Source organism: Rhopalosiphum padi, chromosome 1 (assembly GCF_020882245.1).
Source record: "Rhopalosiphum padi isolate XX-2018 chromosome 1, ASM2088224v1, whole genome shotgun sequence".
Taxonomy (NCBI): domain Eukaryota; kingdom Metazoa; phylum Arthropoda; class Insecta; order Hemiptera; family Aphididae; genus Rhopalosiphum; species Rhopalosiphum padi.
In genome coordinates this window covers 6,191,239-6,219,028 of record NC_083597.1, presented here as the reverse complement: position 1 = coordinate 6,219,028, position 27,790 = coordinate 6,191,239, and the positions used below count along the sequence as shown (strand labels likewise).

Sequence of the window (27,790 nt, the reverse complement as noted above, 5' to 3'; positions counted from 1 at the left end):
ACGATTAATACTTTTAGACCTCTTGAAATAAGGTTAGGACTTCGTCTCTTAGACGCCATGTACTTAACTGAGGTTTTTCACCATCTATGTTTTTTTCGTCCTTCCACACCCCTACCACTCCTACTACCACCACCACTAGCACCACCGCGATCTCTACCACTCATGTTCATCACCCGTCTTGTCTGGAACCCACCCGTTCTTGTTTTAAATGCATTATCTACACAGTTACGGCCTATCACCACTGATGAGCAACCCCATCAATCAATCCCATGATTCTCCTGATGCCCGCGTTAATTACTCATTCTGTACCTTTGAAAAACAAAAATTCTCCAGCCCCTAGTCTTAGATCCTTAGGGACAGTGCACTAATTAATGTGAACTCTCCCCATTTGATAATATTTTTTGGGATCACACAAAGAACTTAGAAATCACTACCAGAACTCAAAAATAAATCAAGTAAACCATTTTTAGCAGTTACAAATATCCAATTTAATAAACATAATTATATGAGACACTTTATTTTTTTTACGTATGAAATAAATAGGATTATATTTAAAAATTACTAATGTATGTTGAAGATCATAGAAAACATGTTAAACTATATTTCTAAAATAATAAAAATAGATATTATTCTGTACAAACTCTAATTTACATACACCTCTTTGATTGAAAATAAAAGGTTTTGATAAAATAACTAAATTTCTTTGTCGATTAATTGATGAATTATTTATGTTATTTTATTTTCATATGTTATCAATACATTAATTAAAAAACAATTAAATCATTGTAAAAAAATTAATAAACCATTTTAATTATTTATACATTTTGTTTAGAATATGTTTCAGTAAACAATTTAAATAATCATTGTGTTTACAATAATTGTTTTTTAAAAAATCATTAATAAATTAATAAATATTCTAATATTTAATTGTAAAGCATTTAATAATCACACATATATTAGCTCATTCATATTTAAGTTCACTAAACAGAACTTTATATTATAATATAACCTATTGATTATAATAGTTACTACAGAATATTGTATAAGTTATATGCAAGTACCATGGGATTCCATACGCGTTCATAAAGGTGAAACAGGTTTTCAATATTTCCTTCTATCTGCATTCCTTGACCAAACTAACAGTGTTTTAGGTGGAAACTCCACCTAAGGGCGGAGAAACATTCAAAGAAACTTAGGCGTCGAACAGCACAATCTCCTACAAGTTTAATTTCGTGTATCTAATAACCGAAATACCTTAATGCAGGAATCCTGTTCGCTCTCTCACTCTGCATTACACACTTAATAGCCGTTGTACTTCAGAACTCTTGACCGTCTTTCAGGATAAAGAAGGGGGAGAGATGTGCCCGAGGATCGTTTAATTTAATTAAACTGGACCCTTGAAAGGACTTGTTCTTGTGAGCCCTGAATTCCTGAAGAGGTTTCCGGATAAAGGGGATTCTTATTTTTTGTTCGCTTCCCCATCCCGTTGCGCATAAACGCAATTTTGTATAATAATACTTTTTTTTAAATCCCGCAACAATAATTTCAATAATGAATGTATTTTAAAAAGATGCTTCACTGAAGTTTTAAAACGACTTAGTCAATCAGTCAAATTAGTCACACTTTCGTATAATCAACACTACTGATTGGCTAAGTTATTATTATAATTTTTTTTATTCCTATAAAAATAACATTAAATCTCTTCGAACTGTGTTTTCCCACGTAGAGATCTACTATTTTACGCTCCTCTCCCAAGAATAATAATTATATTTCTTTTGTTTTGAAATTAGATTTGCTGGAGTGGAATTAATTAGACGGCCGCCGCTACTACCACTGCCGCACCCTTCCAATGTATTTTTCAAAACAACCCTTTCCTTGACCTTACCGCCCATGCCCAAAATCCGGCTCAACTTTCTGGGAAGCTCAATTAAGTCTTTCCGTAAATAAAACACGCCGTATTTCCATTTCTATTAAGTTTTCTCTTATTAAATATTCGAGATAATTTATCAACGCAACCCTCTTCCCCTACACGTTCCACAGGAGCCCGCGAAATTAATTAACGATTGCTATATTTTGACTTTTAAATATAAAACTCGAACCACCGCTGTGCACATTGTGAAATACTCGAACGTTCTAAAAAAAATGTTGGTCTCCTTATTTGTGTATACATATATTTTATTATTATTATTACTATTATTATTCACAACAATTCTAGTGTCGCACGCAAAAGTAAATGACTCGTACATTTTTGGCGATGAATTATTCATAAATTGCTCAATGCTCACCCCTAGACAAAGGTAAAAAGCAGACGAATCACAAGAATCTGCGTAAAATATTTCGTCACGATAGAGGCGATGGAAGAAAAGAGCAGTGGTGGTGATGATGATGATGATGATGATGATGATGATAGTGAAAAATAATAACGACCCCTGAAGAAAATCCGGACGACCAAAAGAAGAAATGGCCCATGACTTTCACCGAGGCTTAAAGACCCGGAATATTATTATTTACCCTGTGGAGCTTAATGTTTTTCCACTTCGTCCCTCGTTACGGAGATCCATTGTTAAGTACTCGAGGCGTGTCTCATAAAAAAAAAAATCACCCCGACAAGTGTAAAGATTTGTTTGACACGAAGAAGATCGCTATTTGTAACCGGTAAAAAAAGCCACACCAACCACGTACACCATGGTTTTCTCTATAGTTATTTAAAATTATTATTTTTTATCATCACTCCTCTCCCCCCCCCACCCACCATAAAAATATAAAAATTATTAAGTAATATTTTTCACGAAAAAAAATGTATTTACATTATTATTTAAATGCAAATAATAATATATGTGTAAAATTTCTTGCTTATTGAATTAATATATATACTTAAAGGAACACGTATAGATTCATGAAATAATTATTATAATTTAAATAACGTTTAAATCTATTAATAACATAATTTTTATTTGATTAACTTGTATAATATGATACAGTTACGTATACCAATAACTAACTTAGAACGTAAATAATGTAAATAGAAATATAAATACGCAAAAAATTTGTAATTTTGGAAAATCACTTGGTGCTACAAGAATATGAGGAACGTGAACCAATCTGTTGTGGATTTCTGTAATCGTGAAGTGCTGTACACACGCACAAATATCATCCCGGTTTTGGCTCGGTGGCAGCGACCTCGGTGGTAGCAGAAAACGTCTTTTGAAAAGCTCTCTTTGCCGGAAATGTAAACGCGACGCAAAGGACCACGTACACAAAAAGGTCGTCCGCCAACCAACCAACCCTTCGTCTTCTTATTCGTTTCCACACCACAGCATGGTGGCCCGGAGGTATAAAGTTGTGCGTACAGAGCCGAAAAGGCCACCGGGCATCCGTTACGCGTTCGTAAGACGGGCACTGCGGCAGTGGCGGGGGTAGAACGCGTATAAGGTTAACCGCAAACGGAAGTTTACGTCTTGGCGGCGGACGACAAGTTCTGCGCGTGTATGTATATAATGTATACGTGTATACGTGCGTATATGTGCATGTGTTTGGGTGTGTGTGTACGAGTGGGTGTACGCGCGCGCCTTTTCCCGTTTGATTTACGGATTCAAGTTTAAATTGCGATTGTATTCCATTCCGCTAAGACCGTATAGCCGCCGCCGGACCTTATACCCCTTCTCCTCCGGTATTGAGATAGACCGAGAGAGCAAGAGGGGACACGTGCTTTGTTTTGGGAGACCAAGACTGAGACGACGACAACGACGACGACGACAACGTTAATGGTTTCGCCCGCTTCTCTCTGACCGACCTAAACTCTTGCTGTAGCTGCTCTACGCATACACACACACACACACACTACTTTGCCCACTCCGTCGCCACCACTCGTGGATCTTTATTTGAAACTTCGGTCCACCGCACGGTCCACCGGGTAGTAAGCTGCTGAGGTGGGGGCGCGCATGAGGTGGATGTTGACGACGACGACTTTCGGGTTAATTTGATAACGGCACATTAAAACTACATTTCCTGACCGACGGCTGGAAGAGACTGTGCGCATACTTCCTCCCCCAGTCATTGGTGGGATGTGGTTAAAGAGTGATAGGAGGTGAGGAATGCAAGGGTTTCCTTTGGTATAATATGCGACGACGACGACGTCGTGCACGCCCGAAGAGATTACAATAATTGAAAACGTGTATATAATACGGTTTACCGTATACATATATACATATGCAGTGAAGTTCTTACTACTTTACGGCCGGCCGTACCATTACAATATAATACCGTCGCGGTAGAGTATAAATTATACATAAATATATTATATATATATATATTACATACAACGGTGTAATAATCGTTAACTGATGTTCACGTTCGCATATAATATTGCTATGACGTCATTACTAGGCCGACTTCACAGCCACGGCATTCCCCTCGTGATCTTTATTTATTTTATTTATAATATATGTAATATTTAATTATGAGTTGTGTATGTAACATTTATTTTATTCATATTATATAAAGGGCTTTCTTATCACTTTTAAAATAACGATAAATGTTTCAATAATATTTAAATAAACATTAAGAATAATAAATTAGGTATCAATAACTTTTCTATGCTTATATTTTAATATTAATTTATAATTATCACTAAACAAAATGTCTGCCTATACTTTACTTCTATTAAAAATCATATTAGTTAGATACTATTATATTGCCTTATCGATAATACATTAACTACCTATATGATATAATACCATATAAATTTGATCTTAAAATATTATAATACCTATGTATTGACCAATTGAAAAAAATGCACGTGAACCCATTTCCGAAGTTAATACGATAACCGTTTGTCTCGATGTATTCATAACATTCGTTTAATGCGTTTTTAACAGTTTGTCATTGAAAAACAGAAGCTTTTCACTACATGACACTTTTTAAGTAGTATAAAAAATCTAATTTGACAACATGGTCATTAAGTATTTTTAAAAATTTCAAAAATCAGAATTTGTAAAAATTAATTACTAAAGAAAAAATGGTATAATTTGTGAATTGTCCTATAAGTACGAGTACATGAAAAATTCAATGCGATTATTTTACTAACGATTTTAATTAGAATTTACAAAATAAATAAATAAATATATATATATATATATATATATATATAGATATAGCTATTAAAATTATATAGCGTGATATTACTGATATTATGATAAACGGATCTGTACGCAATAATATTGAATACCTAGATATATTTATACCTGTTTATATCTGTAACAACAGCGACGTTTTGAATTGATGTAATTGTAACGAATTGTGAATATTATGCGTAGTATGATAAATAGTGATATTAATGGTGTTACGGTGATAGTATAATGGTAAAAGTTTCTTATATGTTATGTTTTTAAAATATTGACACTCGTTTAACGTCGATTGGACGAGTTAGTCTTGGTATCATAGGAATTATTAGTTACTTTTGAAATATACATTATTTTTAAGACGTCATAACTAAAAATATTTTTGTTTCGTTAATGATGTGTATATAATAAAATCCGACGAATGCGTATAATATACATTTGGGAATTGGGGTCCCTATCAGGCACCGCACCTATACGGAAGTTCCGGCACTGATTCGGATGTATAGCAGGAGCGTTGTATACTTAAGGTCTCGACCCTCGTCGTCGGCGACGTTGTAGTGTAGAAGGGAACATGTGAAAGTCGAAGGGATCATTAATAATAATAATAATAGGTAGGTTTTCGTCGTGTACGTACTCGGCGGCCGTCGAGATTACATCTGTGTCCGATTTGTGGAATTATTATTATATTTTCGCGTTCAGGATTCGCGGATGGAGAGATTGAAAATAACCCGCGCCGGACGTTTACGACGACGGCTTCGCACACGCACCGCGGCCGTATAATATATAATATTATACTCCATTACCGCCGCTGCCGTACAGATTGGCTTGTACGGTGCACGCGGGGCGTTTAACCGCGTAACGCGCATAAAACACAAAGTACACGGTATTACGTTTCTGAGAAACATTGCGCGTTGGAAGGTTACCAAAATGAAAAATAAAAACCACATGTACACCACGGCACACAACATAATATAATTTAGATATATTATACCGTATGAGAATATCGGATCAGCTGCCTCCGCACCCATATACGTGACCGCGCGCTCGCTTATCAATAATACTAATTATTATTATTATAATTCTATGCCATAGTGATGAATGATGATATTTATGTTATTTTACTATATCGTTATTTAGTGTTATCATATTTAATCGTCCATTGGTCTGCAATCGACGGATCGGCGACGGCTGCAGGATTGTGCATAATAATATTATAAAACATAACGATTAACGATAATCAATGCGACGAGGACAACGACGTGGACACAACGACGGTGACGCGGTGGGGGGAGAATTTTGTAATTTTTCTGGAACAAAAGTCAATTAAAAACGTCCTCGGCGTAACGGCCGCCCGCGCGTCATCTCAATCGTACAACAACGGCATCAGCGGTGCGTGTATTATATTGTAGTCCGCGACTGTGAGCGGTGTGGTCGTGTGGTACATGAATATAATATATATATATACATATACATGTACACGGGGACGACGCCCGCCGCCGCGCGTGGAATAGCGTCGGAATTACTGAAGGCGCCGGACCGGCGGCGCACTTTGGCCTCAGCCGGATTACTTTTATTTTCTTATTTATACATGTATATATATATATATATCACAGTTTTTTGTTACCCTCACATTTTCTTCTCTATACTCTTCACTTATTATTTTCTCTCCTTTCAAACGGAAAAAGGTTCTCTCGCTTTCCTCTTTATTTTCTTTTTCTTTCTCTTTTTTCTATCTCTTTTTTACTGTGCAAGAAACGCAAAAAGTATTATTTGGCGCATAAACTTGTTGGATTCGCACCCACACACACACGCACATCCAACAACAACAACATCGCCGATGTATCCAAAGCGATATATATATATATATTACATTATATTTTGCGCTGGCCAACTTTTGATTAAAAACTTTTGGGTCTTTTTTTTTATCACCGTAAAATACAGACAGGAAGAAGAGCTGTCGTATATGCGGTCAACGAAACGCCTTGAGAAAGTATTACTCCAGTGGGACGCACTGGCGTTATATAATATGGCGTGATAAGGTGTATAACAACTTACGAGGCTGAGGGACTATGGGTGTAATATGCGAATCGTACACTCAATTAAAACCTATAAATAATATATACATATATATTTTCAGTCTGAAAAGTCATATAGAGCGGTAAACGTATTTAATTTGTTTAATCGGTATGAATACCAATTATTTGTTTCAAATAAATAATATTTTATAATGATTATATACATATTACATACATATATATAATAAAAACTACTAATTTAATTCATATAAATAATAGATTCCAACTTATGTATTATAGTCGTAATAGTAAATTAGGATATTTTATTAGAAAATCACATTTTTGAAAAAAAAATGGTTAATTTTAGTGTAGGATTCCAACTACAACAGAATTATAGAACCATATATGCATGGATAACAGCCTATATTTTAATAATATGATTTATTATAAATTTAAAAAAAAATAATAAAACAGAATAAACCATGCAACAAAAATTGTCTTGAAATAATGTATTTGAACAAGCGTTTGTTTCTTATAACATGTTTTTTAATACCACCTACTTAAATAAATTATTTCGTAACGACTATAACGACCAAAGCAGATTTTTTTACAGCCAAATTTATTGCCCCTAATAGACGCGCACGACGGGATCATTAAAAAAATTATTTAATTACTAAAGTCATCATTGTCAGCATAACAACCAGTCAAGCTCAATTTGCTTGTTAAAATTTAAATGAATTACGGCCGACGAGGATGATGAAGAAAACGATCGCCGCCGAAGCGTATACGGCAGTGCGCGGCGTCATGTTGTATAACGTCGAATATAATCACACGCAGTCATTATAACAAGACTATTGCTGCAGTTCCGTAATTATACAAATACCTATATTATCCGGTCAATCGAAAGTTAGAAAAGACATTTTTTTTCTTGAAATCCTCTACTCTAGGTACAAAAATATTCATAACGGATTTTTTATCACCATCATATCAGCCACGCCTTATCTCTATACACACATCATCAATGATGGATAGACTCTATAGGCTTTTGTGCGTGCATTACAAACTATCCCGCGACCACCACGATGAAACGCGTATAATATAACTGACTAATAATAGTGGACGCTCGCGCAGAAGAAGGGCATTTGGCACGATCACAAAAACCGTAAAAAAAAAATCAAAAAAAATCAGCGAACGTTTTGCAGTACCTTATTAGAGCAGCGGGAGAAAAATTGCAGTGGACACGGAGAGCAGAGAGACAGAGACGGAGAAACTTGCCAGAATGTCCTCCTATTAAGGATCGCTCGTAAATCTCCAACAGGCCCGCCGTTCTACATAATACCGTCACCGTGCTGGACGTGAAATATTCAAATATATAACCAGTTGCGATATATTACACATATATTGTACGATATCCGTATAATATATATACTATTATGTACTGCCATATACTACGTGGTACTTGCAGGGTAGAGTACATGATGTATAATATACATGTATTATATGTGAACATCCCGCGCTGATACTGCAGCACACATATAATCACTCAATCTTAACTGCAAATGGAATATAGGCACGCCATTCTATTACAACCATTTGTTTAACGTTTTTATCGTTGTCTACTACTACGCGCAGCTATATAATAATAATGTACGTCGTGTCTTCGGTGCGCTCAAAATTATTGGCCCGGTCATGCCAAAAACCGGAACGACATTATTGTTCCGATGTGGAGGGATTGGTGGAGGCGATAAAGGCGCGACGCGGGTGAAGAAAAAAAGATACGCCTACCCATCGAGCGTTTGGCGTTTGGCAAAGGCTGACGCGACGACGACCGTTGTGTTGTCACAGCTATATGCAGCAGTAGCAGCGGCAGCCGAACTCGTTCGGACCAATAAAAATGATTTACGAAATCGCGGAACGGACGACCGGAATAATATGCGCTCTCTTGGCAGCGCTCTCTTGATCCGGAAACTCTCGACTAAAAGCCCTGTCGCGACGGGGGTCTTAAAAATTAATTTTTTCCCCGTACACAATGTATACAAGGCGATCATTGAAACCTTGACTTCCAACAGCACATACTGCACGCGTACATATATATTATAGGTGTACAATGTACATATATATACGCGGTATTTATTACATCAGATCGTCGCGACGAAGACGATGATGACGGAAGAAGGGTCTTATCTGCCGATTCACCTCCGGTTACTATTCCTCGCATATTATACATACATATATATACCATGGAATAGTGTGGTGCTCGCGAGAGATGGTCGTTAAGCGAGCACGGAAGCTAACAGACCCCTACGTAGTATATATACTCACAAATATACACACAAGTGTTCCGCCTTGATTGTTTTGGTCGAGATTGACCGGCCCCACCGTAACGCGAGAATCGACTATACGCTGATAGAGGTGTGCGGCGGTGGTGTACTGGTGTTAATGATCCTATTTTACACGCTCTCACCTTACCCGCGGGAAACGTTTACGCGACTACCGTCTCGAAGTATTTCTCCGATAAAAGCATAGAGGGATGGTGTCGTGATGACCGCAACAACAGGACCCGAAAACGGTTTCGATCGCGCGCCGTGTGTAACGAATGTGTCCCTGGAGACATGGCGCACGCGAAGGTTTGAGTCCGTACCGCGGAGAGATTTTGATTAAAAGTATGTGCGACGGGGGAGTATACGGTATATATATACAGAGTATGATATATAAAAATCTTCCAGCCCCCCGCCGCAGTCGTTTATATATATATATATCTACTCAAAGAGAAAATTAAATAATAAAAAGAAAGCGATACTGCGAAAATGTTTAGCGGCAGGCGATTCTCAGAGTTCGCGCCCGTAAAAGAAAAAAGAGCGTATTTTTACTTATTTCTTTTTTGCTTATACATTTTTTTTTTTTATTATCGGCAATAAAAGTGTGTCGGACGCGATAATCCTGCCGGAGAAGTCGAATCGCCGTGCGGTCGCGCGCGTTTATTTTTATGACGTCATCTTTGTCATTGGGGCCTAATGGAAAATTGGGCGTGGTTGGTTTTTTTTCCCGATGGTATATCATATAATATATAATATAATAATATCGTGTATTATACACGACGACAATGACAATAATCATAATAATAATAACAACAACAACGGGCGCGCAATATACGACGCCAAAGGCGATACTACGGTTAGGGGTGGATCCACCGCTGCCGAGTATACTCTACGAGCGGAGTAATATATATTTTGTAGTTGTTCACCTCAGTTTGAGGAAATAATATATAATATTATAATATTTTATTCTCGTGATAATTTTATTGTTTAAATCGAATGATGAAATTTTTTTTATTAGGTCCCAAAAATAAATAAAATTATAAACGCAACTATTAATATTAACTACGTACCTATACATATGTAAGTACGTTTTATTATAGTTATATACATAAGTAGTTTTGACTCGTACAATAAGTTAAAATTCACGATGCGTACACACATCCTATCAAAATTTGACATTTTTAGTCTTTTATGGCAAAAAAAATGTATTATTTTTAGTTTTGTTTTTACTAATTTCTACATCAACTTTATCGTCATATAAACTTCAAATAAACATTCAAGAAACTCTAGGAAGATTTCATTGAGGGACCAGAGAGAGTTTTTGAGTGGTTTTGATAAAACAAAATATAACAAAATAAAAAACGTTAATCGCTCCGGAACTGTGTTGCCCTTTGTCCTTCGAAACGTCTAAGTACTTCAGTCATTTTATTAATCGCTGCTCATTTAAACGTCGACTTTTAATTAGCCGTAAACTTCGGATAAAATGATCCACCTATACAGAGTATATAAGAGACAGAGAACACCCGCCTGGGTCTTAAACTTTCTGAAGTATACACTTTGACTTCTGGAGATAATAATTCACTTGGAGAGCACTGACTTTTCCAGTGGGGTAAAGAGGCTAAAAAACCTTTCACCCGCCACTTAATTGCCAAGCATTAATATCGAAAGGAGTTTTTTGGAACTATAATTTATAAATTATACGGAATTATTAAACGGTAAAAGCGCAGTTCCTTACCTTTGTCACAGTCCTTGATCGCCATTTCCCCTTCGTCATCGTCTTTAACAGCAGCTGTGCCATCGCCTTCGTCATTTACCGTCATGTCCTCTTCATCGTCTCTACTTGTACAATCTTCGTTTGCCGACTATAAAAATCAAAAACAACGTTTAGTTTTGAACAATACGATTTACCACTTTTACAGATGAATAATAATGATGTTTCTTTATAACAATAATTATAACATCATAGTACCTGGTATTGATAATTGATAAAATAAATTACGTTAATTTTAAACAAACAAGTATGTAATACAAATATTTTCAAATAGATATAGGTAATTCATAATACGGATATTTAACAAACGTATTTTATTTGATTTTCGGAAATTCGCATACAAACCTAATGCGCACCTATATAATAAAACTACTTAAACGAAAACTGTTAAGTAAAAATGTATCGTTAATTTACTCTACACACTCGATTTCAATTTATTTGGCTGTAATAAATATATATTTTATTACTGTTTACTTATTTAAGAACATTATATTACTTGGGGTCTTTAAGAGGGTTAGGGTGTAATTTCCTGGTTCGTAATAGAAATATTAACTTTACGAGTGTCGAGTATAGTGTAAATATTTAAATGTTTACAGTTGTGTTTTCAAAAACTATAGAATTTTATAGAACAAACTAGATTAATTCACGCCAATAATTATATTTGAGTATTAACGTCAGGTTAGGTTAGGTTCGTTTTCACGACTTAAACAAAATATATTTATTTTAATAAATAAAAAGATAATAAATACTGAATCCTTCTAATGTAGAATTATTAACTATAAATACTTAATTATAATTAAATTATACATGTATATTGTATATGGATCATATTATACCTTATATACAGTTTATATTATAACTATACACACTACTATCTATAACTATAACTATACAATAGGTATACTGTATACATAATATAAATGTTTTGACTACAAGAAAATAATTTATTTTGTGCTAAATACTCTTTAATATATTATAATTAAAATTAACTGCAGTTATAATAAAATTGTTAAATATTTAAATACTTAAAATAATTTATAAATTTTACCGTAGAAGAATCTTTAGTATCCTCAGCCGTCTGACTACGATTTTTGATGAATTGTCGTTTGGTATTGGTACCCGCCGACAGCAGCGGCTGATGGTTGTGATTAGTGTCCGGATTGATAATAATTTCGTCATCTTGTTCCACACACAAAGTCATATCCTGTTGGCGGTCTACAATGTCACAGTCTGCGCTTTCCACTGGGGAAAAATAATGAGAAAAATTGCGTAAGTATATACAATATACATATATAATATATCATGTGTATATTGTGTGTGTATATATATATATATATATATATATTACACAATATTATATGGAGAAGAGCATAGAAAAACGAAAAGGAAAACTAATCTTTAATCATCTCGAAACACTTTTATAGGTTATTACTCGAAAACGGTTCAGATAAATAGCTCCGATACCCGGTTAGAGGGGTGGCGGTGCATTGGCGGCGGACGCAATAAAAAGGAAAAGCGAAATCGTCGTTCAGTATAGTCGTCGTCGTCGTCGTGCTTTAACTATATACTACGGACATAAATCATATTTTAAATTAGTAACGGAGACGAATGGAGAGGGACGGGAATTTATGAGCCTTTTCATCGCGAGGTCCACCTTGGACGAATATCCCTCCGCACTCCCGGATAGCTGCCGTTTGGAGCGGCCCGAAAAACTCTTTTGGTACATTAAGTTAAGTGACCCTCACCGCGACGACTGCTATAATACTATATACTGTACACAGGGCTCGTCCGTCGTTTTGGCGACGATATTTCATACACTTTAGTGTGTTTCCTCGTTATAATAATATATATATGCTGTGCGTCGACGAAACGACATATTATGTTACGGCGAGAAGAGGGGTACATTTATCGACGAGCCGTCGGGTAGTTGCACAGTGCGTACATAACCTTATCACCGTATATACATATAATATTGCATATATTGTGTACACATTGTATACACTGCAGTATACACACCCTCCGGCTATAATATGTTTGCACCGTCGATATCACTGCACGTCGTTGCTCGCCGTATACTAAATAATGCAGTATAAATGTATAATATTATTATATATAGGTACCACTTTGATTGTTTTCGACTCTATATGGCTTTTTTGTTCATAATATAATATATGTATTATTACTATTATTTCACTGCGCTGCGCGGCGAAGGCAAATGTCGTCGTTTCGCGCGCGACATGTGCCGCTGATGAGCATAGTAATTAAGTCCGGTAGGTATTGAAAGGGTTCCCCTTTATTCCGCGCGCGCTCTCCCGCGAGCGCAGTTCGAAGCGGTGGCCGTGGCGATCGAAGAGGTGGGGGGAGCTCCCGTCGAATTAGCAATCATGTCAATCCATCCGAAACCAATCAACCCCATGCGCTGTTGTTTTTCTTCTCCACCCGCGTGCGCACACACGCGCACTAATGACACTGCACGACACGCCAGATGGCTTCCCCCTGGTTTGCACCCCACCATCACCGCCTCCACAATACAGCTACTCATCATCATCTGGCGATCGTTTTTATCTAAACGCAATCCATATCGTACGAGCCCGATACCTTACAAAAGGTCACCTTTTCGGCTACGTCTATAGGCATCTAGAGCGACACGACTACCACACGTGACCCAACATGAATATTATACACAATATTGTCGTGTCACGGATATAATAAAACAACTTTTTCTGCGTGTTTTGTGTGTATGTAACGTAATATTGTATGGTATTATTATTATACGCACACTAGGAGGTGACAACTATAGAAGTGGTCAGTGGTGGAAAGGAACTGAAAAAACGAATTCGAAAATAAAAAAGTTCCCGATTTGACATAATTTGACGCGATTTCCGTACACGCTCAAAAGTTGTCCTGCAGAGTATTTTGACATTAGGTTGGCATTGTGTGCGAGTTAGATTCGGACGTGAATTTATAATAATATATAAATAATATAATAAATATACATGTGTGACAGAGTTATATATATATATTATATATGTATGTGCTACAGTGTCGTATAAGGCAAGCGTGATTGTCGGCTGGGCAATGGGGTAAGAGAGGGTCGACTGCGAAAACTTTCCTTTAGAATATAATATATAAATACAAAAAAGTGGTTGAAGGGGGGAGTTGGTACATCGTTTGTTGTGTTGTATTTTTTTTAGTTTTACGCCCTCCACACCGATCGAACAGTGTGTATATTATATACGTACATATGATATGCAGTATACGCTAAAATAAAATAGTAAAAAGAACAATGCGCTCGACGTACATGCATAACACAATATATCATCTCATTTATAAATATATATATATATCTACCTCTACGTGTAAAAATCCAAATTTCGACCACGGACAATGGCCAGTCCGGTATTATAATATTATTGTTTTGGATATATATACATTGTATACTTAAAATACGCATTATATATATGTATACGTTTTGTGAAAACATATAGTTGTCGTAAAACTATAATAATACCGACTGTTCCTCGTCTGTATGACGACAAAACAAAATAATGTGTGACGCCGCTCGCTAATCGGACGGGATGAGTGCGTACAAAAAAAAAAATAAAAACGGAGCACAAATTAAGTCTCATTCTACTATCCCCTCATCCCCCATCTATAACCAATGAAAAATGGCTCCACCGGGTCAAAACACGCGTGTACAATAACGTATAACGTTCGTCCGTCCACTGCCGTTTGTTTCGGTTTTTTTTTTTCGAAATTTATTCGTTCACCGCCGCGCTGCACACACACATACATTATATAAATAATTACACGTGATATTTACGTGCACGAGCTTGTTGTTGTAATAACATTATTGTGTCACTGTACATAGTTGTGCATATACGTGTGCCGTATATAATGATGATAATAAATTTTAAATAAAAAAACCGCACCCTTTATATTCAGATGAACGTTTCGCGACGATATCGCCGGCACGCCGTAAAACGTTCGAAACGCGCACAAAAATTAAAACGAATACGTGTGGAGAATGTGTAAACCAGGGAAAACATGAACGGATAGACGCGCGTGGCAATATAGATTTGAATTATCGCGATCGGTTGTACGCTGGTCTGCCGTCACTTGCGAATACTACACATTGTATGTTAAATATATATAATGAGTGTGTTGTATACACTGTAGCCTGACGAAAAGATAAAAATATAAAATTGTAAAATTTCACTTCATAATTGTGTAAATTACAGGTAATAAAAATAATACCTATCGTACATTGTAATATAGAAATCTAAACATTAAATTTAAGTAGGTGTATATTATGCCTAATAAAAAACTTTAACAAGCTATTTAGCATTTATTACCAAAAGAATAAGTACTACGCGATGAAGTGGTATATTTCAATTTCCTCCAAAAAATATTTGACTTGATAAACATATACATATTATATAACAATAAATTTACTTACCTAATACAAAATTATGTTATGATTATATATATATATATATGATATTTCATCTAAATATTTTTAGATTTTTTTACATCAGTATTTTTTTGGTAGCTTAAATACCTATATTTAAAACATAATTATCAACTATAAAAACGTATTATAATTATTAATTATGAGCTTGAGAATTGTACCTATTAATGAAAAATGCTATTTCAGCAGGGGCCAGGGGGCCTAATCCACGACATCATATAATTACCTTGATATATGCACTACGTAATATATAAGTGTACCTAAATAAGAAATAATATTATACACTGACGCCTGTACACATGAATATATAAACTATACAAAGATAAACACTACTGAAATAGAAATTAACTATAGAAATATAGAAGGCAATTCCGAAAGAATTTTAGATATTTGTTTAGACTCTGTGTGCGTGTCTCGGTGTATCCCACCCTTATAAAACTAATACACTATTATTATTATACCAATAAGAATTATAGTGAAAACAATAATAATAATAATTATTATTATTATTATTATTATTATACGCATTTATGGCGATGAAAGCGGAGTACAGTTCACGATAAATCCTATTTTTTTCTCCTTCTTATCTCGGTTCGTACGTATAAAACGGTGGGTCTACAACACTTATAATAATCGCCACAACAGATTTAGGCTTTCAGCGGAATGAAAAGCGAATCGGCGAAAAATCGTATGAGTGTGAGGGGAGGGGGCAGTGCGTGTATCATCTCGATAGGAAGGAAAAAATGTCACGTGGACCGATGGTGGTAATAACAAATTCGCGAGACGAATAATATGCGGTGAGGACTCGTCCCCGTGGCCTACATGTGAACGTGTGTTATATAAACGAGGAGAACAAGCGTGCCGGCGCATCAGACCTAAAGATTTTCCCTGAACCAATATCGTTATTGCAGCTCACACATTATTATCCGTCGTCGCCGCTTTACGCACATAATAATAATAAATTATATTATATTATACACATATATACTTTGGAAATATCTTGCAAAAGAAAAACCAATTTGAGATTGAACGCGCTAGCGTATATGGTCAGGTGCTTAGCGTTCGTGATGACGTAATACGCTATAACAAGTGACACCGGATTCGGAATTTAATAATATAATATATTTCATAAATTGTATTATCATGTGGACGATGACTGATGATATCAATGAAATATTGAAATCATTATCCTTGTGAAAGTCGTAAACAAACTGACAGAAACGTTTTACGATAGAGCCGCTTTTCATCACGCTAATACCTATATTATAATATATATATATAAATATATTACGAACCTAATATCAACTTTCCTAGATGAAATGTATAATGTTGATACATACTAATTTTTGTTTTTTTTTATTATTTTTATTGTTATGTAACCTATACGTTATGCAAATTTATCAAAAGTCTGTAATATCAGTAACGGATTTAAACTGAGAAAACTTTTTCGTTTTAAATATCATCATCATCGCACATTATAAAAAGATAATATTTTATAACCATTGATATAAGACGTCTACAGTATTGAGAAACTTTAAAATTAGGTATACATAAGATAAGCTAATCGAATTTTCCGAAACTCTCTGATTTGTTATTCAAGGTACTTAATAATTTATCCAGCAGGAGAACACTTAAATTTAATCAAATACTTAACATTTATAGCAATTAAGAGAGCTGCTACAGCAACAGGAGGCGCGCCTTGAGGGAGAAGAATGAGCGGTGTGTGTGTGTGTGTGTGTGGCTGTACATATATATAGGTATACATAAAGCCGCCGTCGTTTTTCCGTAACGTTCACTTGGCGTTTAGTATATATATATATATATATATATATGTATACAACAGCAGCTACACGGAATAACCGAGTTAATATCTCTACATATTTTGACTAACTGTAGCAAAAATATTAATGCATTTATGTTGGATTTTCTACTTGCAAGTATTTAATTAATTTGAATTACGCATTATATTTTTCGAGCACGAGTCCGCCGCCGTATGGTCTCAGTACTTCTCGGCAAAAAATGGCAAGCGCGGATTCCGTCAAGTCTTGAGAAATTCATTTTTCGAAAACGAGTTTATTGTTGGCATTCCCCTTAAAACACTGCGCTAGTTCATATTTTAACGTCGGAAAACGGAATTATAATCATTTGTTACACGTGCGTACATGGCGCCAAGACTGCAAGTCCCTAATAACAATATTATAATTATAAATTAAATAAGTGCATCTCGTGTAGTGGCAAGAAATAGACAAGGTTCAAACTATCAAGAAAAAAAATCAGTGAATTCGATTTTGAGGAACGACAACAGATTTGTCCACGAAGACGTTCTCGGTCCCACGTACTTAAACGACACAAGAGGAGAGTCGATGACGAGTGAAATCACTCGACGAGTACAGTCCGGTTCCGGAGGACGCATGTCGTGCAGACGAAGGGCTGCGGCAGGGGACGGGTTTCCGGACGTGTGTATATAATTCGCTGCGGGACGCACGGGGAAGAAACGAATAAAAATATATTATTTTTCAAAAGGAACGCGTGGACGGATCGGTATCGTTGGGTCGGCCCCCGGTTCAATCCTGGTAGGGCATTCGGGGAGGAGGTGGTAGAGTGAGAAGAAGAGTGGTAGTACGCGAGACACGCGTATATACGCGCGGCCGACAGGAGGTCGTTTTTAAGTGGATTACTGTTCCCGCCGACGACTCTGCCGGGGAAAAGCGAGCGTGCGATAATTTGACGGACGGCGTCGGGGATTATCCAGCGATGCGAAATATCCGGATGAAAAAAACGGCAGCGGCGGGAAAAGTCAAAAAGAGACCGCGCGCGTGCATTAACGTGATTAACAACAGCAGCAGTGGTGGAAAGAGAAAAACCTGCGCCAGACCGTCTCCCCGCGGCCGACACTGCCTAGTCATATATAAACGTATATTATAATAATAATATACAATATACGAGAAATCGTATTCAGAATGCATCAAGTATAATATATATATATACGGTAATTCGATTGTGTATATACGATGTGTGTGCAGTGTAAACGTTACGTTTTTACGGGAGAATAAAGTGTGTGTACCATTTTTTACTTGTCAAATTTCCGATATTCTGGAGAATATATAATAATTGTGTCCGCCGTATATGTGTATACAATACAGATGCATGCAGTATACACGTCATAATATATATATCGCACGGATACGATCATTTTATGACCGGGCGATAGTATGAGCATAATATATAACGATGACGGAGAAAAGAAACAGGATTGAGATGGAGTGAGATAGAAAAAAAATCTATTACCGAGCCACGTGGCCGCCGGGTGACGGAAATCCGACGAAAATCGAAGGTTAATTATCATAACAATGGAATTGTACGGCGATTCAGCTCCGGCACGAGGGCGTGTCATATTGTCATTGTGTATAATAGTAAGAAACGCACACAAGCAAATATATATATATATATATATAAGTATATTTATACACCGTAAGCGACGTGTGTCATTGTATGTGTATGCTCTTCTTTTTTCGGGTGGAAACATCATATACATGTATTGTGACGGCGGTGACCATGGAAAGGGCGGAAAAAGGTATGGATATATATATATATATATATTATATGTGAAATTCGGGCGGGATGTGTCATCCGGATACCGGAAACGCGCCGAAAGTCCTGCGGATTTTGGCTCGGGACAATATGCGCGTAGACCGAAGAAGAAAAAGAAAGCGTAGGGCCTTTTTTCTCCTTTATATCATATATATCGTACTTTCGCGCGCCCGTACTCACAAACTCACGCTCACATCACACAACTGGCCGGATACTACAATAACACAAGAGCTTCCATGACTAGCGTATGTACGTATATATATACATTCAGGCGCAAAGGATTTCAAACTCGATATATATGTATAATATAATAATAAGACCGACGACAACTGCAATGACGGATATAATATACGATTTTTTTTGACCGCCTGTATATATCTCTGCGAACGCTCATTGTACAGCGCTTTCAATTTTTAGAAAGAAAAACTCGTGACGACCGGCAAAATCGGCATTAAATTTATGAAGCTAATCCTTATTTTTTTTTCAAAATCCGTCGTTATAATATTATTATTATTACTATGGTATCATACTTTATATCATACAGCACGCAAGTGTGTATCGAGAAACGATGCGAAAAGTGAAAATATATGTAATATGTAGATATTGCGACAAACGGAAAAAGGCAAAAAAATACATATTATGGTAATACGAAACGGGAAGCGTCGACGGTACGCTGCATATAGTCAGGCTGGGACGAAGAAATAATAAATCGACGAAATCTTCGCCGCGCGCAAACATTCAACCGTGAGATATTGAAACGAGTATAATTTCTATCGCTCCGTCTCCCCTCGGCCACCTCTGCGCCTACGCCCAGTCCGCCCCACGTTCACTGTTTTCCGTAAATTATTTTAATAATATCAAATGTAGCGTGTGCGCGTATACTCCTTTCGGAAGTCATTCGAACGTGAATAAATTCGTAAAAGAGGAAGTTAACGCCGTTTTATAGTACCGTTATTATTATTATTATTATTATTAGCTGCACTTTGTGAGTGTTGATGTATATACGTGGGTTTGACGATATAGAAAAAGGATGGACGTAATTTTTTCAAAAAAAAAATTGTCTTGTACAAGAGGTAAGCACCACCCACAACACACTATGTAATACATATATATATATTATAGTGAGAGCAGTGTACGCCACTTGAGTACGTGCGTATAATATAAGTCTATACACTATATTATATACATTATCAAGACGGCGCACCGCGGGAGGAGGACAAAAATCCGAATTTTATTACTCCGTCGACGGCGATGAAGGCGGGTTATTCTTTTCTTTTTTTTTTTAATGTTCGGCACTCGAGAAAACAAATCGTTTCGGATTCCGGAAAAGTGCCCTTTTAACCGGGGACCGGATGAGTAATGATGTCTAGGAGGGACAAAAACGCGCTATAGGTCGTGTATATGCGCGCGGACGAGTTGTGTTTTTTTCTCTTCCTTAGTTTTTTTTTTTTTTTAAGCGAACGAAATAATAATGTGTATATACGAAGAAAGAATACAATTTTCTAGAGCATTACACCTGTCCGTCAACGGGAAGGACAGCTATATATATACATATATCGTGAATAAATGGTGTGGTGCGCGCATTAAACTTGCTCTTTGTATATGCTAATGAACTATTCGCGAGCGTATATACACAGTGGCTACAGCATATATAGGCTCCGCGAACACGTGTAAACGAAAATCAGTCAGCGAAAAATATATACGACAAAACGACGACGACGCGTTATACATATATTATATATGCTAACTCATAATATATTGAATAGTTCGCATGTACTTATATATTATGTTTTTCAAGCGTAAGAACGTACAACGGTGACGCGTATAATACACGGACAAACTTGGTATTTTATATCTGCATACAGAAGTGGCTCTAGTCAATAACTCATAATAGGCCAACGCCATCCCTCTCACTGTCGTATTTATGTACACAATATATTATTTACTAAATGCTACAGATTTTTACAAATATTTTGTCATTTATTTTATATTTTATATTATTAAAAACTATTTCAATGAAGAAAAGTGTATAAAGTATCCTCCTCACAGATTATATTTAAATATAAGCCTTTATACCCTATGTACCTTCCTAAAAGAAATGTGACGTAAATATTTATCTTACTCTGTACGTCGTCTTGACTAATAATTACAAACAAATTTTTCAAAAAAAAATCGATAGGTATTGAGCTTAAAAATAAAAAAAAACTGTTTTGTTTTATTCATTTGTACAATATTTATGACAAGATAAGGAATAAAGAACGATTATAACTTGGGAATAACTACATCGTCAACCTGTCGTGCGACACGTGATGATAGAAGTCAGCATTTTCAGTTATTACTCCACCGGACACGTCCCGAAATTATTACAGAGAAGCGTTATTATAATAATAATATACGATCGTATATAATATTATTACTAGTATTACGCGTGTATGATAATTTTGCACGTTATCTGCATATGGCTCGCGGCGGCTTCCTGTCTGCCGCCCACGACGACGTCACCTCTTCTATACTTATGGTACTATACGTTTAAACAACAACACGCGCGCGACAACCGGTATGCGATTACCAGCCCGGTGCACAGGTCCCAATCACACACGTAAGTCACCGTGTGTCGACGGACGTCTGTCACACGTGCGGACAGTATAATATTATAAATTATAATGTATGGTAGGCGTTGGTTTGACGGTATACATACATAATATCTAACGAATATAATATATAGCGGCGGTGCGATAATATGTATAATATCATAACATATTGTATAATGTATCAGTATTATAATATGATACAGCCAAACAGATAAAGTAGGAAATTCGTGCATTGCAGTGAAAATTATCGTTTTAAAACACAAAGGTTTCCTGTATTTTACCGAACATCATAATATTATTATATTAAATTGCATAGAATTATTATAAAAATATACACAGGTCCACTATAATATAAAATCTAACTATGTTTTTTTCTTTAATGCGTTTGTTTGGGTTTTTGAAATCTGTTTAATTTTAAATGTTTTAATGGTTAAAATTCAAATTATAATTAATTCTAGTTAACGAAAATTTAATAGCTTTTTATATTTATTTTACATCATATTATAATTGTTTGCAGAGCGATCGTGTTTAACTCTGTATAATAATATGTTGACTAATTGCAGTTATTTCAACTGATTTGTGATATAATATTAATATATTATATAAGTTGTTAAACTATATTGGTCACGTTTCATCTATACTCCGCCGTCCACCCGCTTTGATTTGATCTTGTATTACTATGTATGTTCGATTTTCTGTATTTTCACCCGTAACATAATATTATACAATAACAAACTGTACACCGATGATTATACGACACCGGTGCACGGTCGGGCGGTCGAGCTCGAATTAGATTAAACGTATACACATTATGATATTACTATTATATTAAAACCACGCGTTAACCGAGTCGTATGATAATATTATATAGTGGTATATTGTACGCGCGTAAATACAGAACGAGGACACAACTGCAGAGGTGTATTAATTAATTATTATACACGTCGCCGCCGCCATAATAATATAATGTATATGCGTATGGTGCGCATACGGAAACGCGTGATATACGCGGAGAGCAGAACATACCTAATATTCACGTGTGCATTATAATAAATATATATATACCTAATATTCACGTGTACGTTATATATTATATTATATTATATGCACACCAACTGTCCCATCCCGTTTGCAACCCTCTTGTTGCGTGCAGTTGTCGCCGCCGCAAAGGATTATAACACGTCGCCGGCCGGGTGTGCCCTAAAAGTCACCGCCGTCGTCGTGTTAGTCGTTATTATTATTATTATTATTATTATTATTATTATACATTATATCTTACTATAAATGTGCGCTCGGTACGTTGATAGTCGTAATAATACCATGATGTGACGTCGCTGCCACCGTGTTTAAACGTTTTAATACATTTTTACTTTACACGCACGTGCTTGCATTAATCAAAAAATCTTGTTTGCATGTATGTAGACGATAAGACGACAATCTGTTATAACTATGATGTATAAATCATCCGGAATAATCCCATTACAAGTATGCATGGATTACGGATGTTAATTGTTCCATGATTTTTATTTTTATTATAGGTACTTATGATATATATTATTAGTTATCGTAACACAAAAACCTCTTTATAACCAATCGTGACCCAATTCTATTATTTTTGTAAAGATAGAGATAGAGATATAACGCATCACGCACGCACCCATGCACACACGTAGCTCACACGCGTTCGCCGCATTTGTAGATATATATATAAAAACAATTTGATACGAATCAGTTTACCGTTAATTCACAATGTTATACTTGCCGAAAACGTGGGTTGAAACAACCCTGATTTAAAGGGTCGTGTATCGGGAATTCAGATAATGCCTTTTGTTGAGGGGCTGATCAATTGTAATTTATCAGTAATGGTAAATAAATTTCATACTCATGAAAAGTGTACGTTTTGATATTCGATATTCCCAATCAAACATTTTAATTGGATTTAGTCTTAACTATACGTCATGTTATATCATATACAATGTAAAAATATATAATATAACCTATATAGGATAGTAATAATTTATACTTAACAGCTAACACGACATGACACTATGGCGGTAATAATATTATAAGTATGTAATAAAATTATTTTTAAGGTATGTTTCTCTCAAATATATAAGTAATGCAATAAATACATATATAGTTATTTTTAGTGTCACATAAATATATATATATTTTATTCATAGCTCGATTCCCAAACTAAAGTTTTAAATTTAAAAACCAATCAAATATTGTTGCAACTTTAGCCATTCGATCGAAACGGTTACTGTGTGTGTATATGTATTATAGTTCTTGAGTTTTAGGAAACTAAACAAATAGGTTTCCTCCTATTTGTATCATAGAACTTTTAAAAGTGTATAAAGCAGAAAGACTTTCGACGGCAAGGTTACTCGAGAAGAACCAGAAACAATGAAAAGTGTATGTTTTTCTATCCAAACATATTATAAACTATATGAAGTAACCATCAAAAGTCATATTTATAAAAAATAACCAGCAGCAGCAGTCAGTCGATTAACATAAATTTCATAAGCTAATGTATGTATATACTATGCCAATAACGTGGTGAAATAAAACGGCATTCAATTAATTTTGTATACATATTATACGAGTACACAAAGTAGGGAAACAAAAAAAAGAAGAATATATACAAGAGAGTAATTTAAAATCAACAAATAAAAAATCAATCGAATCCCTGGAACTATATAAGCTCGCAGTAGGTAATTATTCAAAAAGAATAAACAATACGTTTTGAAGTTAAATTTAATTTTAGTATTATTAAAAACTAGAAAACGTTTTCTAACAGACGACGAGACATCCTCCCTTTTATGTAATATTATAACGGTTTATTGTTATATTCCCTCCTCTCGATAAGCTTTCTTTTTTTTTTATTCACCGCTTCAATAACTTTATATCAATCTCCGCTTGCCGTTGCGGTCGTCGTCGTTGTCGTCATCGTATCCATTAGCAAAGCACACAATATTGAATAATAATATAATAATAACAATAATAATAAAAATATAAAATGTAAAAATGTAAAATTGCACACCGCGAGCTCGTGATGGTGACGAGTCAGTAACATACCCTTTTCAATGTTTATCGTACCGTGTACAAATTATACGGCAGAGGTATTACGTAGTCATCCGTGGGGGAAACTTTAAGAGGGCGGCACGGGGACGTCGTCCTTGTTGTTTTCTTACATTAACCACCGTGTCACTGCCGATGACATCTCTACTAATGGAATATAACGATTTAGTCTTTGTCGCGAGTACTTTTTTTTAGATTCTTTATTTCTTTCGTTGTTATTTTTTTACTATATATGTATACACTATACTGCACTGACTCCGTATTGAGTACAAAGCGGCAGAGATAGACGTACGTGAGTATGTGCTTGGAATAAATACGCGGTAAAAAATTACGTCCAAAGAAACATATAATAATACAACAGTGTATATTATATATATATATATATATGGAGCAGTGTGAGTGAATGGGGTCGCGACGCAGTGATTGTGGGTGACTGGGTAATTAAAAGCTGGTGTAATTAGACCGTTAAAAGTTGCACGTTTATAGGATATTATATTGTTTTACGAAAATATTCCATTAAAATCCGGACGAGGAGATTTGGATCTCACACGCATCTGACACAGCTTCCACCGCCGCCCGACGTCCGGTACAGTAGTGGTATATAGCGCTATCGCACTAGTATTATAGTGGTACACTGAGAGCCAGAAATATTAAAATAATTAAGAAATACGGAGAGAGAATAGGACAGCGGGGACAGAGCGAGCAGAGGGAAATTTCAAAAACCCCTAAAGAAAAGTTTTCTCAAAAGGGAAATTATTATTAATATTTCGGAATCGAAAACCGTGTACTTTTCGTCCGGGATATAATAATTATAAAGTTTTTCAACCGTGGCCGGAATGTAACCAGCTTGCGCGTCCTAAAAACGAATGATTTTCGTCCATTTCGTTCTTCGAGCAATTAGTATGTGTGTGTGTGGGTGAGAGTGTGTAAGCGTGTATGTCTGTAAACGTAAAGATGTGGAAAACTTTAGTTTTACTCGGCTGACATGAGATTTTACGATATTTCTCATATAGTTTTTTTATTGCCTTCCCCTTCTTTTTAACTCTTCGCTATCACCTCTTTGCACTCGTAATAATTATTTATTACATTCATCACGCCCGCGTTTAACACACATATATACGCGTCACACGAACATACACTCACTCGCTCGCACGCTCATGGCTATTTGGAATGTGTAATGACTATATATATACGACATACGTATTCTATATACATGGCCTACATAATGAAACTGTAGTAAAAAAAAAAAATGACGTGGTATAAACGACAAAGATGAGTGTAGGTGTAAATTATATTTATGTGCACACAATTATTGCTCAATTAAATAAAAATACATTTTAAAGATTACCTATGGCAATGCACATAATAAAACAACAAAGTAAGTAACTATACACCTACATCATCACATAAATTAAATTGAATTAAATTCTATAAAGAAATTTTTCTCGTTCTATCCGGTTGATTTCAAACCAATAAAACGGAGTTAGAAAAAGTTCAAATTTTAAACTCAAATCTCTCCAGTGAAAAAAACATTAAATTAAATTTTCCAGTCCTACACAATTATTTCAGTACATATATGCTTTTTGTTCAAATGATTTTATATTCAATTATCAAAACTTAAGTTTTATATAAATGAAAAAAAAACTTTAGGTCTATACCTTTATTAAATACAGCAGTATCAAAATGTCAATGTGATCCAAACCATTGTCAATACATGAAGTCGTAAAAACGTTTTGTCTTTAAATATATCTTAAGAAAGTAGTTATTGTTTATTAAATATTTATAAACAACATAAAATATTAATTACAAATATATGGGTTAATAAACATAATATATTGTTTACTTCATTTCTTTTGTAGACAAACACACAAAATTTCTTTGAGAAAAAAATTACTTAAAGTTATTAATTTTTTGTTTTGTTTATTATTTAATTTTAATATTTTCATTCATAGCATTATACAGTATCGTAAATAATATAATATAGACAATAAGGAGCACTAGTACCTACTATTCTGAATTTAAAAATACATACAAAACATTTTCTCGTTATAATTTGATTCAAGCTACGATAACACGTACTATTTTGAGGGTAAAATATAAATTTTAACTTTAAAACAATGCCATAATTAAAATATTCTCAAATTTTAATATTTCATAAATTAATTTAAAAATATTTATTCAATTTTAACAAAATATTAAATAAGTAACGTTTAAAATCAATAAATAATAAATTTCAATATTATAATTTAATTAATAATTAATAATCATTAATTATGTAATTATGTAATTACTAATTATGTATCATTTTGTCTTTTTACTAGCGAAGTATATCGTATGATGTCAATAATATTAAAATTAAAAAGAACGATTGAAAGAAATAGCAATTCCATAGAAATAAAATCCAGGTAATTATAGAACGTTGAATATTACTCTGTTTATTTTTACATTTAATACAAAAACAGTTGATGAATACATGATATTTTGGTAAATGTCCAAACTAACGTTAGAATAATTTTAGAAAAACAATAATATCTATACCATATACTGATTGGAGACCAACAAAAATACAGAAACAGCATTACGATGACATCACATACATTAAACCATGTAAGACATGAGTTTTACATTTATTAAAAATGAACCTTTTCTGACACTATAGAATACATACATTTCTGTTAACAAAAAGTATTTTCTTATAAATTTTAGGTGAATTTTGAAATACGAAAAAAACAAAATAATTTAACAGAACATAATGAAGTTGAAATTATTACATTTATTCAAGGCCTATTTATAATACTTTTAAATAAATTATTTGTACGTTAATCTACAATT

The 27,790-nt window shown here is 34.8% G+C and overlaps 1 protein-coding gene across 2 annotated transcripts in view; it reads right to left on the bottom strand.

Moving 5' to 3' along the window:
- Positions 1-27,790, bottom strand: part of LOC132919982 (zinc finger protein 1) — a 167,491-nt gene that overhangs the window by 64,266 nt on the left and 75,435 nt on the right. For both annotated transcript variants that reach the window (XM_060981968.1, XM_060981959.1), the window contains 2 exons: positions 12,273-12,466; positions 11,189-11,315 (listed from right to left, as the gene is read on the bottom strand). In XM_060981968.1, coding sequence (XP_060837951.1) covers positions 11,189-11,315; positions 12,273-12,466 — 321 coding nt within the window. The remainder of the gene's footprint in view (positions 1-11,188; positions 11,316-12,272; positions 12,467-27,790) is intronic.